The following is a 14,047-nucleotide window of genomic DNA, read 5'->3' on the forward strand; positions in this document are numbered from 1 at the left end:
AACAGGTAGGCCAACCATTATGTTAGTATTTATTTTATTTTTTAATAAAATAGACTTAAATGAAGGAAAATACTACAAGAAATCTCGCCAAGTGATAGTAATGCAATACTTATTTTAATATATTAGACGGATATCTATATTTTCTGCTATACTTTTACTTCACTTTATATAAAGACCTTTTATTCACATTTACTCTGCAGTTGTATTGTTTTTAATTTTAATAGAAAACAGTGTATAAAGGCCCTGCAGGGTCTTATATGGGTGGATGAGGTTGTACTGCTATTACTCCTTTTGGCTCATAAGGTTTGGTAATATCATGTAAATGACAACAAGACTAGCTTGCTTTATCTGAGCAGAAGTCTGTCAGCCTGAATTAAGTTTAAACATGTGTGTGGGACCTATAAAATTAGCTTGATCCTCTAATAATGTGATAAATATGATCATCTCATACTTATACATCATTCTGACCGCTCTCATTTGTACTGACTTACACAGACGTTTAATTGCTTTTTTTCAAACATCATGCAGTAATCTTTGTAAGACTGAATTTCACATGCAAAACAGCATCCATGGTAACTGGATCTGTACACCATCAAGTAGTGCTCACAGAATGCCTTCATAGTTTTCATGCCAAATCATACATATGATAAACAACTAAACAAACTACTTTCATGCAAATATGAAAATAAAATGGCAGGAGGAAACATTCCAGGTCAGAATAAAACATTAATACGAATTTTTACAGACAAAGAAAATACTTTATCAATTTACAATTTACATTCCAACATTTGTTTCTCGAGTGACTCCCTGTCTACTTCAAATTTCAACTCTGAATGCAACAGCTGAGTTTGTACATCTATATATATATTACATCATATTACTAAATACACTCTAAAACTTCCATTTACAGATGAAGAAACGTATTTCTTATTTAAAGCGTTCAATTAATGGCCATGGTTCCTTTCTACATCAGCCAACCAAACTACATGATAAAATTAAAACAAAATGACGGATAAGTGTCTCGCCATATTAGCTTTGAACGTAGCGAGAAGAACTGTATGCCCTCGAGTATGGATGCAGCAGGTCTATTTCAAATGGCTTTGAGGATTAGTTGCAGATTTTTTCTTAAGTATTACTGTTGATAGCTTGTAGTGCTCTGAGCAGTTCTTCAAAAACAATCAGCATGAGCGGCGCAGGGGGGCGATCCTCACTCCTTGGGCACCCGGAAGCCATCTTTTTCTTTCCGGAGACTTCTCATGGTTTCAATGGCTTCTGTTTGCTTTACGTGGTCTTGGACGGACTTCTCTCTAAATTTAAAATCATAAAACAGGAATTACTGAGGCAGCCCTTTATAAAGTCAAAGTCAAAGTCAAAATCTTTATTTGCCATTTGTGCATACACACATAGGAATTTTTGTACGGTTGTTCCAGGTCAGGTGGAGAAACAAAAAGAGAACTCACAAAGATACAGTATACCAGACACAATGAAGACACTTTAAAAAGGCTCAAGCCTGGGATTAAAAAAAGGACAAGGAGATAACATTTCTAAAAAGGCCAGAGATCTATGTCTATAAGTAAATAAATATAAGAATAAATAAGTGTAAAGTGCCAAGTGCTACTGAGGTGGATGCGTGTTGTGTTGCCATGTGCCCGGGTTATTTTGTGTTTGCTAAAAGTCTGACTGTAGCCGGGTAGAAACTGTTGAAGAAGCGTGATCTGTGTGTGATGATGCTGTCTGGTCGTTTGTGTTTAAGCAGGGAGTGAGCTGGATGTTGTGTGTCTTTAATGATCCTCTGTGCTCGCTTTTGACAGCGCAGTGTGTAGATGGAGTTCATGGATGGAAGTTCAGTCCCTATGATCTTTTCTGCAGCCTTTATGACTCTTTGCAGGGCCTTCCTCTCTGACTGGGTGGTGTTTCCATACCACACAGTGATGCCACTTGTGAGGATGCTCTCTACCAGTCCTTTGTAGACCTGGGTGAGAGGGCGACAGCACAGGCCTGCCTTCCTGAGCAACCTGATGAAATACAGTCTCCGCTGGGCCACAAATGTACACAAACTACAATCCTCTGAAATGTTTAGTATTCACTCAATTTGTACTTACTTAACTCTCATAAAGGGGTTAAATGTGAATTCATCTGCCAAAGTGGATGGAATAGTGGGTTCCCCATTGCTGCACTTCTCCTACAGAAATACAAACACATTACACGTACACGCCGAGTTGTCTTTGGTTTCAACTCATCTGATTGAGGGAGGGAGTGATTGATTAGATGTGACATGTTAAATCCAATACCTTTGCCCAGGCTAGCTTCTTCTGAATGACTTCATTGTCCGGCTCCACGTGACGTGCAAATTTCAGGTTGCTGACAGTGTACTCATGACCGCAGTAAACACGCTTAAACGAAAGCAAGACACAATGGTTAGTCAGTCAGTCAAATAAGTCTAAGTATACCACACCCACAGTTAGTCAGTCATGTTATGAATGACTCATATCTTCCGTGTTACATTAAAGGGATAGTAGCATTTTTTTAAAGTGGGGTTGTATGATCTACAAATAGCCCCTAAGTACTTTAATTGCAGTAGAAGACTCTCTGCACTCCTCCCGTTAGCAACGCCAGCCCATAGCCCTGCCCAGAGATTTACAACATACATTGTTGTGAATGGACCCAAAGAAACGGCCTATTTTCGTGGCCTAAAAGAGGTTTTACCTGAAAAAAAAATACACAGTTCCATTGTTCACTATAATATAATTTTTTCCAGCCCCTCAAAGTGCAGGAAAAACACAGTTTTTATTTGGACCTAACCAACTGCTGATCGGCGGGCGCTAACCCTGGACGGAGGGATACGTGAGTTGGTTAGGTCCAAATAAAAACTGCGTTTTTCCTGCACTTTGAGGGGCTGGAAAAAATTATATTATAGCGAACAATGGAACTGTGTATTTTTTTTCACATAAAACCTCTTTTAGGCCGCGAAAATAGGCCGTTTCTTTGGGTCCATTCACAATTATGTATGTTGTAAATCTCTGGGCAGGGCTATGGGCTGGCGTTGCTAACGGGAGGAGTGCAGAGAGTCTTCTACTGCAATTAAAGTACTTAGGGGCTATTTGTAGATCATACAACCCCACTTTAAAAAAATGCTACAATCCCTTTAAGGTTTGAAGTAACACCTTTTACAATGCATTGGAGATACAGTAGGAGTACAGATATTTACTGTTTCAGGAGGCAGGCGTCCCAAAATGTCTATCAAGGCTCTGTACATCTGCTCTGCAGTACCCTCGAAGAATTTACCGCAACCAGCCACAAACAGTGTGTCCCCTGAAAAGAAAAACAAGAAAAAACTCAAAAAGAAATAAGAGCATTAAAAGATCACGCATGACAGAGAGAGGGATGAGTAAGCAAAAGCTTGAGAGATGAATGGGTTTTGGCGGTGAGTACAATGTCTCAGATATCTCCTAGTATCCACATGAACAGTTCATCAGACCAAAACGCTTAATTCAGGGTGTATACAGGAATCTTGAAGTTAATTTTAATACCTTTTTAAGACTTTTTCAAGACCTTATCAATATTTTTTAATACCTCACCACCACTTCAAGCTGTAACCATTTACATCAATGACACTTTTAACTTAACAGTTTTAGTTTGTGATAAAGACTATAGACCACTATGATACAACAGAATTCAAAATAGGCTGGGATAATAAATCAAAGGCAAAGTTTATCAATTTACAAACAATTTACGAACACACCCACAATAGCCTAGTTTTCTATGCACCGGTTCATCTTTGTTTTTTAATAAAACTAATAAATTCACACACTTTCACAATGTTTTTTAGGACTCTAGCTAATTCAGCTGATTCAGAAAAAATACCTTCAAAATTTAAGACCTTATAAAGTCGTGAAAAGACTTTTCAATACTTTTTAAGGGTCTTAATTTTCCCAAAATTGATTTATCACCTTCTAATACTTTTCAAGACCCCGCGGATACCCTGTAATTAGACCTACCTGTGAAAACAGCTGGCGGCTCAGTGCTGTTTTCTTTTGTCACATAGTAGCAGATGTGACCAGTTGTGTGACATGGTGTGAACAAGCATTTGACATTGAGTGATCCAACCTGGGAGAGAAAAGAATAACAGCAGTGAGGAAACCACCAGGCATCAGGGGTACGTAGTATTTGAGTTGTAAGATACAGTAGATGACTTGATGGTTTTACTTTGAAACTGTGGTTATGAGAAACTTTCTTTGTAAGAGCATCAACTCTGTCATCTCCTCCATACACCTTCAGCCCCGGCATTAGCTTCACCATCTTCTCATTTCCACTTGCATGATCCCTAAAAGGCAGAATGATCAGTGCATTGTTATAACCATTTGGCTCATGCAGATAGTAGACATCGTGCATACAAGTAAATGTGTTTTTTACTCGTTATCTCAAGCTTTTGTGGAAATTTATAGTGAATGTAGTAGCCAATGTTAACATGTGTATAGGGATGTCACGATTATAAATTTTCTTGGTACGATTATTGTCAGAGTAATAATCACAGTATTACGATTATCACGATTATTATGCATTAATTAATTTCACAACCGTATGAATGTGTAAAATCAAATATAGTCAAAATATAATTACATTACTCATTGTTTACACAAAATATTTCAACTATCTATTAATATATGACCAATTCTTAATCCCCAGGGGAAGTGTTTGAAATATTCAGGTCATAAATTGTCATCTATACCAAATGTTTGCGTTTATTTTAATCGTTTTTTGTTTTGTTTTGCTTTTTTTTAAATTAAAAATGACACGCTAACATTTAAATTACTACCAATTCATTGTTACATTAAGTAAATGGACCAGTATCTGTGCATTTACCTTTATTTTTGCGCACATCTGCCAATACAGATCCGACATAATCTTTTTCATAAAGTGACGGTATTTAGGAACCTTTACGATTAATTAATTGTGCCGTTTAATATCACGATTAATTGTGAAAACAAGTAATCGTGACATCCCTACATGTGAATTAGTAAATGATACACATATCACAGCATGTAGCCTACCAATGGTGATGAGTGGTCAGAATGGTTGTGAGTTTAACACCATGCTTCCTAACAGCTTCCACAACCTGTTGAGAGAACAGATACAACCGTGTGAGATATTATTGCTAATATGTGCGGAAGAAAATATTCATTTGGTGTAGTGAAGAGAGCAAAACCCAAAACCTATGAGTGTCTCTGACTCCACACCCCACTGGCTTGTCCTATTGAACTGTATTAGATAACACACACACACACACAGAGCAATAAATAACCTAAAATGATATAAATATCATGACAGTAAAAATGCATGGCCTAACAAATGGCGTTGTGCATTCTGACGGCAGCAGGAATGAAAACTTTCCTGAATCTTCCTGTTCTGCAGATCAGGGAGATGAGATGATAATTGAGTCACATGTCTCTTCCACTCATATGTGTGACATTAGGACTTCCCTGTCTCCATCAATACCTTTGTTCCCCATGTAACCTTATATGACCCCCCCCCCCCCTCTTTCCTCAACTAACTGTACTGTATATCTGCCCCCCTGTCCTTCATTCTGGGTCGGTCTATTTCCATGGACGTGCTCTGTGACACTGAGCTCACTGTTTTCCGGATTAATAATAAACTCACCACACCACGGCAAAACTCATGAACTATGTACTGGAGTGAATTTTCTTCAACAGTAGCTGGTTAATCGAACAAGAAAAGAAAATTATAAACTATAATAATAAATTACAAAATATACATCATCTGCATTTTGGACTGAATATGCCACATTTGGGTCATGAAACTTTTTTTTTTTCCATTATTTTATTTAATTAAGGATTTAAAAATATTATTACACAGAAAATCCTAAGATGCAGCCCCTAAATGGAAGGAGTGATGGAGGAAGTATTGAGATCCATTGGTTATATGGTAGCATGTAGCAACACAAAAATACTACCATGCACAGAAATGTCATCAACAAAATGCACTGCAGGTATATATAAAAAAAGGCACTTAACTTAGCTAAACAGAAGCACATGTACCGTAGCTACATCAGTATGTTTCACAGCAGGGCCGGCTCTACGCAGGGGCAAGAGGGGGCTGTGCCCCCTCAAATAAATGTCTTGCCCCCTTAAAACCGAATTTTAGAAGTTGAGAAAGCACATTTTAATATACTCAAGAAATGTGTATATTACAAGTGGACAAAATCATCTGCAGTAGCACAAAAATCCGCCGAAAAAGGGACAGTGTTCTTTTCTAAAATGTTCTGTTCTTTTTTTTTTTGTATTCATAAGACTACCTTTCAGTTTTGTAAATCTTGACCATAGTAGACCCCCCCCCTCTTCTCAGGGTACACCAGAATGCTTCACTCACATTTTAAAATTACAAACATTTTCTGGGGGGGGTGTCCCCAGACCCCCCTACAGGGGTTTAGCTACTCACCTTTTTCACCCCCTCTGGGTTTGCAATGCATCTTCAGGTATATGCACCCCTAACCCCCAATATAATGTGGCTCTTTGCATCACAACAGTAACAAATTGGGGCTCCAAGACCCTGGTTGGCCCCCCGGCCCCTAGTTGGACAGGTCTGAAGGTAGAGGCCTGACAAAGTGCAATCCACTTCTCCAGGTTGGGGTTGGACACATAGTCAACAACCCAATTCAATGAAGTTACTACTGTATAAGCACGGAGAAAAAAAAGTGCTGGAGCATGATGTGTTCACATGATGCCCCCTTCACATTTCTGACTGCCCACTCATATATGCCTGCCTAGAACCGGCCCTGTTTCACAGACTGAGTAGCCTATCTTTTTTAAAAGAAAATGTGCCAAACTATGTATTTTTACTTAATAATTAATAATTATATTTTTAATATAATATAATATAATAATAAGGGACCTTTATTGGCTCCACCGGGTCAACGACAGCCGCTTCTCTGGAGTCAGCATCGATGAGCAGGTACATGTAGTTGTCACTGAGCGCTGGGACCAGTTCAACCCTCATGTTGTGTTGCTCCACCAGGGAAGACTTCCTCACGGCGCTGTGAAGCAGAGCAGCTGCCTGGGCCTGGACTTCCACAGGGGCTACACCAGAGGAGAGGACACACACAGCACAACACATGTCACACAAAGACCAGCGTCAGGCTGACACGAAGACACAAGACAACTCCCGGCCTGAGTCTCATTTAACTCTTTACATGATTCACAGTTTATCTTTTCCATGGAAGCTGTTTGTTTACACTCAGGGCCGGCCCTAGGATTTTGGTGGCCCCCTAAACAAGATTTTTCTTTGTGGCCCTGCACTCTAAGCACAAAAACACCAAATCACTGGTTAAAACTGAATACAGACGTGTTTATGCCCTCTGAGATTTGAGGCCATTTTCTCAGCTTTTTACATATTTTCTTAAATTTATCTTTTTAAGATACTTGCAGATGTAACAATACTCAAGTGTTTTATGTCTAAATATTAGAACCTCCGCTGTAAGCACACTGAGGCCAGTTTGTCCTAGAACACTGTAGAAAGAAATAATTTAGGCCAAATGCTGGAAATTTGAGGTCTGCTTTTTGAAAAATTTCAAATCCCTTGTGAAAACACACCTTCAGTCATGAGAATGAACTGTTTTTGGTGCTTGAAATAGGATATGAATACAGTAATAGATAAGTGTAGAAAACAAGTCTAAAATGACATTTTGTAAGATTGCTTTTTGAGCACAAATGTTGTCATTCTACCATTCTGTTTTCACCAAATGTCTCAAATGTGAGATAAAAGAAGCTGAATATTGACTTCACATTACATATAAAGCTCATAGCGTGCGTGTCCACCTCAGGATGTTTAAATGACTTGACTTATGCCAGCGGGGCCCTGTTACACTGCACGTAACACTGATAAACAACGTTAGCTTCGATGCTAATGCGTAAAAACGCGTCACATTTTGACATCTCGCAGCTAAAACATTGATATGAAATGACAGTCACAGATGATATTATGTAAGAGACAGGACGGGTTCTCTAACATAGACCAGCTGTGTGGACATCTGACAGCTTCCTTCTTCGTACACGACCAAAGGAAAAAAAAACCTGTTAGCAACTCGTAACTACATAATATCAGTGTAAACAGGCTAACGCGTGCTGGGTGTCTGTATGTAGCTAAGAAAAGAGAGGACGTACCAAACTTGAAGGCTGTTGCAGCTCCTATTAGAGTGCAGGCACTCCCTGCTAGGGACCTGAATAACATAACAACAGTATGTAACTACAGCCTTCTTATCGCAGTCACAGTATGAACCAGAAAAGTTTGGTTGTGGTTCAGTTCCGCCGCCGCCCCCTCTTCAACTCCAACCTCCCAGCCGTCACCAGTCAAACCTGGGGGAGTCGATCGTGTAATATTCACTTAAACACATGGGGAAATGCGTTTTTTATGTATAGTTTTAAAGATTAATCCACAATGAGGCGTTGCTGGGTGTGAATTGTGTCGTTTTTATCCGCGTAAACTGCGCATAAACATCGATTTTTATAGATGTGATCAAAGATATTCAATAAATGGAAAGATACTCCATGAGCGGCTGCTCCAACACTTCCTGTCTCTCTAAATGGGCGTGGCCAGAGCGATAGATAGATATAACCATATATAACATATGTTATATCTATCGCTCTGGGCGTGGCCAACCGTCACCACCTCGTCTGTGATCTCGTGTGTGGATTTATACAATTTGTAGGTAGATAAAAGTGAGATATTTATATTTTCTTATGATAACATTAAATATTTACACTACTAACAGTCATATTTAGCATGACAAAAATAATTTAAATCATTTTCACGGGAGTTCGCGGCCGTTTGTTTGACGTTGCCTAGGAGATCTGTGCCAAATCTCGCGAGAGTGTGTCGTAGAGACAGAGACAGGTCTGGAACAAAGTGGATTTTCTCCTGATGTGTCCGTCTGAAAATCGCCATTTTGGTGTCAAAATGTTCAGAAGAGATGTGGCTTGTGAAAAATGAGTCCAAAATTTTCCTTCAGTGACTGTGGGGAGAAAGGACAGACCATAATCTGTGTTCACGTTCAATTTTCCCATTGGAGTCAATACATTCCAGGCTGCCTCTGGTCTCCCTAAAGGGGCGTGGCCGTGCAGAAGCCCACGTGACATGCATACAGGAAGCTGACTCGTCATGGAAGGTCTTGGTTTATAAACCGTCTTTGATGTGATTAAATGTTCGCGTTTTTTTTGTGTTTGTCCCTTCGCGGTTGCCGTAGGTCAATCTGGTCCTCCTGTCCTGAGTGACGGTCAAAGTGTAGTTGAAGCTGTCCCGGACCAGTACTGACTGCTTCGGAGCGGCACAGACAGTCACAGACACACACACACACACACACAGACATGACAGCGCGGAATATATCCCGGTTTTGGGAGTGGGGGAGGAAGATAATTTGCGTGGGGAGAAATTACGCGGATCACGCCAAGGAGCTGAAAAACGCGATTCCCACAGAGCCCGTCCTCTTCCTGAAGCCCCCCTCTGCATATGTGAGGGAGGGGTCCCCGATCCTGGTGCCCCTGTACACCAGCAACCTGCACCACGAGGTGGAGCTGGGGGTGGTGATCGGGAAGGGGGGCACCGCCATCCCCCAGTCCGCCGCCATGGAGCACGTAGCCGGCTACGCGCTGTGCTTGGACATGACGGCCAGGGACGTGCAGGACGAGCTGAAGTCCAAGGGTCTGCCCTGGACCCTGGCCAAGGCTTTCAACACCTCCTGCCCCGTCAGCGAGTTCATCCCCGCCGAGCGCATCCCCGACCCGGGCAACGTGAAGCTGTGGCTGAAGGTGAACGACCAGCTGCGGCAGAGCGGCTGCACCGACCAGATGATCTTCTCCATCCCCTTCCTCATCAGCTACATCAGCGACTTCATCACCCTGGAGGAGGGGGACCTCATCCTGACCGGGACCCCCAAAGGAGTGTCCGCCGTGCAGCAGCACGACGAGCTGCAGGCCGGGATCGAGGACATAGTCACCATGAGCTTCAGAGTGGACAGACAAGAACACTAATAGTCTAAGTTACTTGCCAACAATGATAGTACCCGGAAATGTTGAGTACCCCAAAGTTTTATGTTAGAAATATATAGTATGGGTCCCCAATATTCAGAAACTGCCGGATGCTAACTTATATATATTGGGAAATTAGCATAATTGACAGAATTAGCATAAATTAGCATAATTGCCTATATGGGCAATATTTCAACAAATTTGACTTGGCTGATCTGGGCAATATTGGAGTGGTTTTAGGGGTTATTGATGATGCTGAATCCATTTCTGACATTTTTCTGTCTAAACCGATGACCAGATTTTGAAATCCATCAAAATCGGCCCACTGGTGGTTAAAATCTGGTCACTTCCGGTTTAGACAGCCATTTTGAATTTTGAAAATGTCAGAAATGGATTCAGCATCATCAATAACCCCTAAAACCACTCCAATGTTGCCCAGATCAGCCAAGTCAATTTTGTTGAAACATTGCCCATATAGGCAATTATGCTAATTTATGCTAATTATGTATGTTATGCTAATTGCCCAATATATATAAGTTAGCATCCGGCAGTTTCTGAATACTGGGGACCCATACTATCTATTTCTAACATAAAACTTTGGGGTACTCAACATTTCCGGGTTCACAATGGGGCCCTATGGGCTGGCAAGTAGACTATAAGGGAAAAGATGAAATATGAAATACAGTACAGACCAAAAGTTTGGACACACTCAATGCATTTCCTTTATTTTCATGACTATTTACATTGTAGATTCTCACTGAAATTCCACTAATGAACCCTGACAAGGCACACTGACACCTGTGAAGTGAAAACCATTTTCAGGTCAGGTTCACCTCTTGAAGCTCATCAAGAGAATGCCAAGAGTGTGCAAAGCAGTAATCAGAGCAAAGGGGGGCTACTTTGAAGAAACTAGAATTGGTGGGGGCAGAGATAGAAGAGGAGGAGGAGGAAGAAGGAGAGGAAGAAGAAAAGAAGAAAAGACATGTTTTCAGTTATTTCACCCTTTTTTGTTAATTCCACATGTGTTCATTCATAGTTTTGGTGCCTTCAGTGAGAATAAAGGAAACACATTGAATGAGAAGGTGTACGTGTCCAGACTTTTGGCCTGTACTGTAACTGTATACGACCAGTCAGACCCGTGAGAAGAGAGTGATTGTACTGTAAACTTGAATTTTAATTGTCAAATAATTCCTCAGCATCTGTGTGGACCAGCAGGTGGCAGTACAGCGCCACCAATGCCATGTTACTGATGAGTTTAATGCTGCCTTGTTCAGTGGTTTGGAGTCCATGAAGCAGTTTGATGGTTAGATTGATTGATTGATTGATTGATCTCAGCATCATCTGTGGATTTGTACTTACTGATCATCGGTTTTTACTGCATCTCGACTCGAACCGAGGATCTGAGAGTCATGCATTATGTGCTGATGCTGTTTTTGTGGTTTTGCTTTTAATCCCCTGTGGTGGTGGGAGAAGTTTTCCATACTTTTATTATTCAAAGAGATATAGAGATGCAATGACATGTAAAATATTTTCACACAAATAAACTGCATTCAAAATTTAAATAGGCTGAGAGTGAGTGCTGACTGTTATCTCAAACCAACAGTGTCATATTGTTCTATATAACATTATGAGATCATCACTACGACAATTCAATTTAATTCATTGCAATGGGTTGTAATGAGTTAAATACAATGCCTGCAGAGATATTGAGATCTTATACAAATGTAAAAGTGTCAGTGCAACAGTACAAGAAGTTTGCTCTGAATTACAAAAGTTGTTTAAAGTATGAAAATTACCCAGAGTGACCGATTCAGACTTGTATAATTGCATTTTTTAATGATGCATTTGATAATGGTGCTATTTTTGACCGACTGAGATCAACAATATAGGCTACCTGGTTTTATTTTGTTGATTATATGTTGCATTATCTATACACAGTATCAAATAGCCTAACCTCAGTTTTAAATAAAAGTAGTGGAGCAAAAAGTACAGCATGTAAGAAGCACAAATAGACAGACTCAAACATAGTTACCTCAAAAATTGGATTGTAGTGCAATGCTTAGTATGTGTTTACTAACATTGCATCACTGGTTAGATACATAACATAATTCAAAAAGTTGAGATTTAAAATGGTCTTATGGGACTGTTTTACCCCAAAGTTCAAGTACATTTCATCTTCACCCTGCAGGTCATATTTTTGACAAAGGGAATAGATGTTATAAGTACAGTAATGCCTGAGGGTGTAAACTGACTTTAGTCCGTTAAATTAAAAATCAAATGCCTCTAAGACACAATAAATGACTGATGATTCTTTGTCACAGAAGGTCATCCACAACAGCACCACAAGTCATGCTCAAAATACCTCATGTTACAGTAATATGGACTCAAAATACCGTATGTTAATATGGATTTTGAGGTAGTGAAACCAATCATTACCAGAATTATAATATCACAGTAGTAATAGCAGAAAGTCCCAACATTTTTGGCATTTGGCATTTGTCACACTATAGTATTACTGTATATTATATATACAGTATAGTGTGTGTATATATAATACGGTATATTACTGTAGAACAGTGGTTCTCAACTGGTGGGTCGGGACCCAAAAGTGGGTCGCGGACAGCTGGTCAAAAAAAGTAAATATTTAATGCGCATGTGATGTTGGACATGTCTTTTATTTTGAAAAATAACTTGTATTGAAAGGCACACGTCACGTGAACACATGCAGTTGTAATGCTCCTCCTCAGTTTCTTATTATTTGCTCTGAATGCAAAGATATCAGTTTCTTATTAATGTGGCCTGAATGCAGCAAATCTTGTTTTGTTTTGTGGGTCTTTATTTTGTGCAATTTGATATTTATTCACTTTTGTGAATATGCTCTGAATGCAGAGATGCATTAGAAGTCAAATTTGTTGGTCTCCATTTTGTGCAGTTTGATATTATTTTATTCACTTCCGTACATGCAGTTGTCATGGTCCTCCTCAGTTTCATTCATGTGCTCTGAAATGCACTTTGCTCAATAAAGAGCAAAATGAGTTTTTAAAGGCTTAAAAAAAAAATCTTGGTTTGAATTCTATAGAAGTGGGTCGTGACTTAATGACCATGGGAAAATGTGGAGCCCAGAGTGAGACTAGTTGAGAACCCCTGCTGTAGAAAACATTCCCTTTGCCGTTATCATTTTATAAATGTGTAATTTTGACTTTCCCACTGTCTACCGTTGGAATAAGCACATTCTTCCAGGCCTGTTTAACATCTGTTCCAGGTTCAATTACAATTCTCCCACAGGCTTCTCTGTTTTCAGGATCAATCAGAGCCTCCATGAACCTGTCCCAGGCCAGTCTGCTGTAACCCGAGTCTGTGTACATCATCTCTCCACACCTGTAGGGCACGTTATCTCCAAGACTCACACTACCCCGACCCGGGCAGGGCCCTCCGGGGGCTCCAGGTTATATATACGTGTCCATCATTAGAACAGTTATGACAGATTCAATTAGATTTGGGATCTGAGAAATTTAGTCGTGGCCTCTTTTTGCTTTCCACGTTAGAACAGAGTTGGAGCAGCCCTGCACGGTTTAGCTCACATGTGCTCACAGGTGCTGTCTGTCGCCTTTATGAGATATGAATCATACTGTTCATTGTCCCTGTGTGACTGAAGGTATTACACCCTCACAGGTTTTTAACAATGGCTTCAAAGCTCCAGCTCAGCTCTGGTTTAGTGTTCACCACATGAAGCAGCATGTTGTCACGGAGAAGGTGTATCTGACGCTTTCAAGGCAGAGGGGATTACGTGGAGACAACAGTCTTCCGATCTAACTCGGACTCACAGTGATGTCATCCATGCAGGGCCGTTGCTAGGAATTCTGGGCCCCCTTAAAGAATACTAAAGTGGGCCCCTCCCCCTAACTTTTCCAGTTTTTTTTTCTTAGACTACGTATGTATTATCGTTTTTTATTTAGCCTACTTTGTTTTGATGCTAATGCAGCATTACACTGCAAAAACTCAAGTATCTT

General features: G+C 40.2%; 2 protein-coding genes across 2 annotated transcripts; one reads left to right on the forward strand and one right to left on the reverse strand.

Moving 5' to 3' along the window:
• Positions 1-476: 476 nt before the first annotated feature.
• LOC146983005 (hydroxyacylglutathione hydrolase, mitochondrial-like) lies at positions 477-8,257 on the reverse strand. Its single transcript, XM_085784323.1, has 9 exons — positions 8,178-8,257; positions 6,910-7,094; positions 5,052-5,116; positions 4,207-4,324; positions 3,999-4,107; positions 3,209-3,312; positions 2,292-2,393; positions 2,103-2,182; positions 477-1,307 (listed from the first exon to the last, which is right to left on the reverse strand). The coding sequence occupies exons 1-9, from the start codon at positions 8,242-8,244 to the stop codon at positions 1,208-1,210; spliced, it is 930 nt and encodes a 309-aa protein (XP_085640449.1). The 5' UTR covers positions 8,245-8,257; the 3' UTR covers positions 477-1,207.
• Positions 8,258-9,346: 1,089 nt separating this feature from the next.
• Positions 9,347-11,593, forward strand: fahd1 (FAH domain containing oxaloacetate decarboxylase 1). The gene is made up of 3 exons (XM_085784324.1): positions 9,347-10,048; positions 10,705-10,717; positions 11,157-11,593. The coding sequence occupies exon 1, from the start codon at positions 9,378-9,380 to the stop codon at positions 10,038-10,040; it is 663 nt and encodes a 220-aa protein (XP_085640450.1). The 5' UTR covers positions 9,347-9,377; the 3' UTR covers positions 10,041-10,048; positions 10,705-10,717; positions 11,157-11,593.
• Positions 11,594-14,047: the final 2,454 nt, after the last annotated feature.

The sequence above is a fragment of the Trachurus japonicus genome, chromosome 8, assembly GCF_045865225.1.
Source record: "Trachurus japonicus isolate A0001 chromosome 8, Traja_1.0".
Taxonomy (NCBI): domain Eukaryota; kingdom Metazoa; phylum Chordata; class Actinopteri; order Carangiformes; family Carangidae; genus Trachurus; species Trachurus japonicus.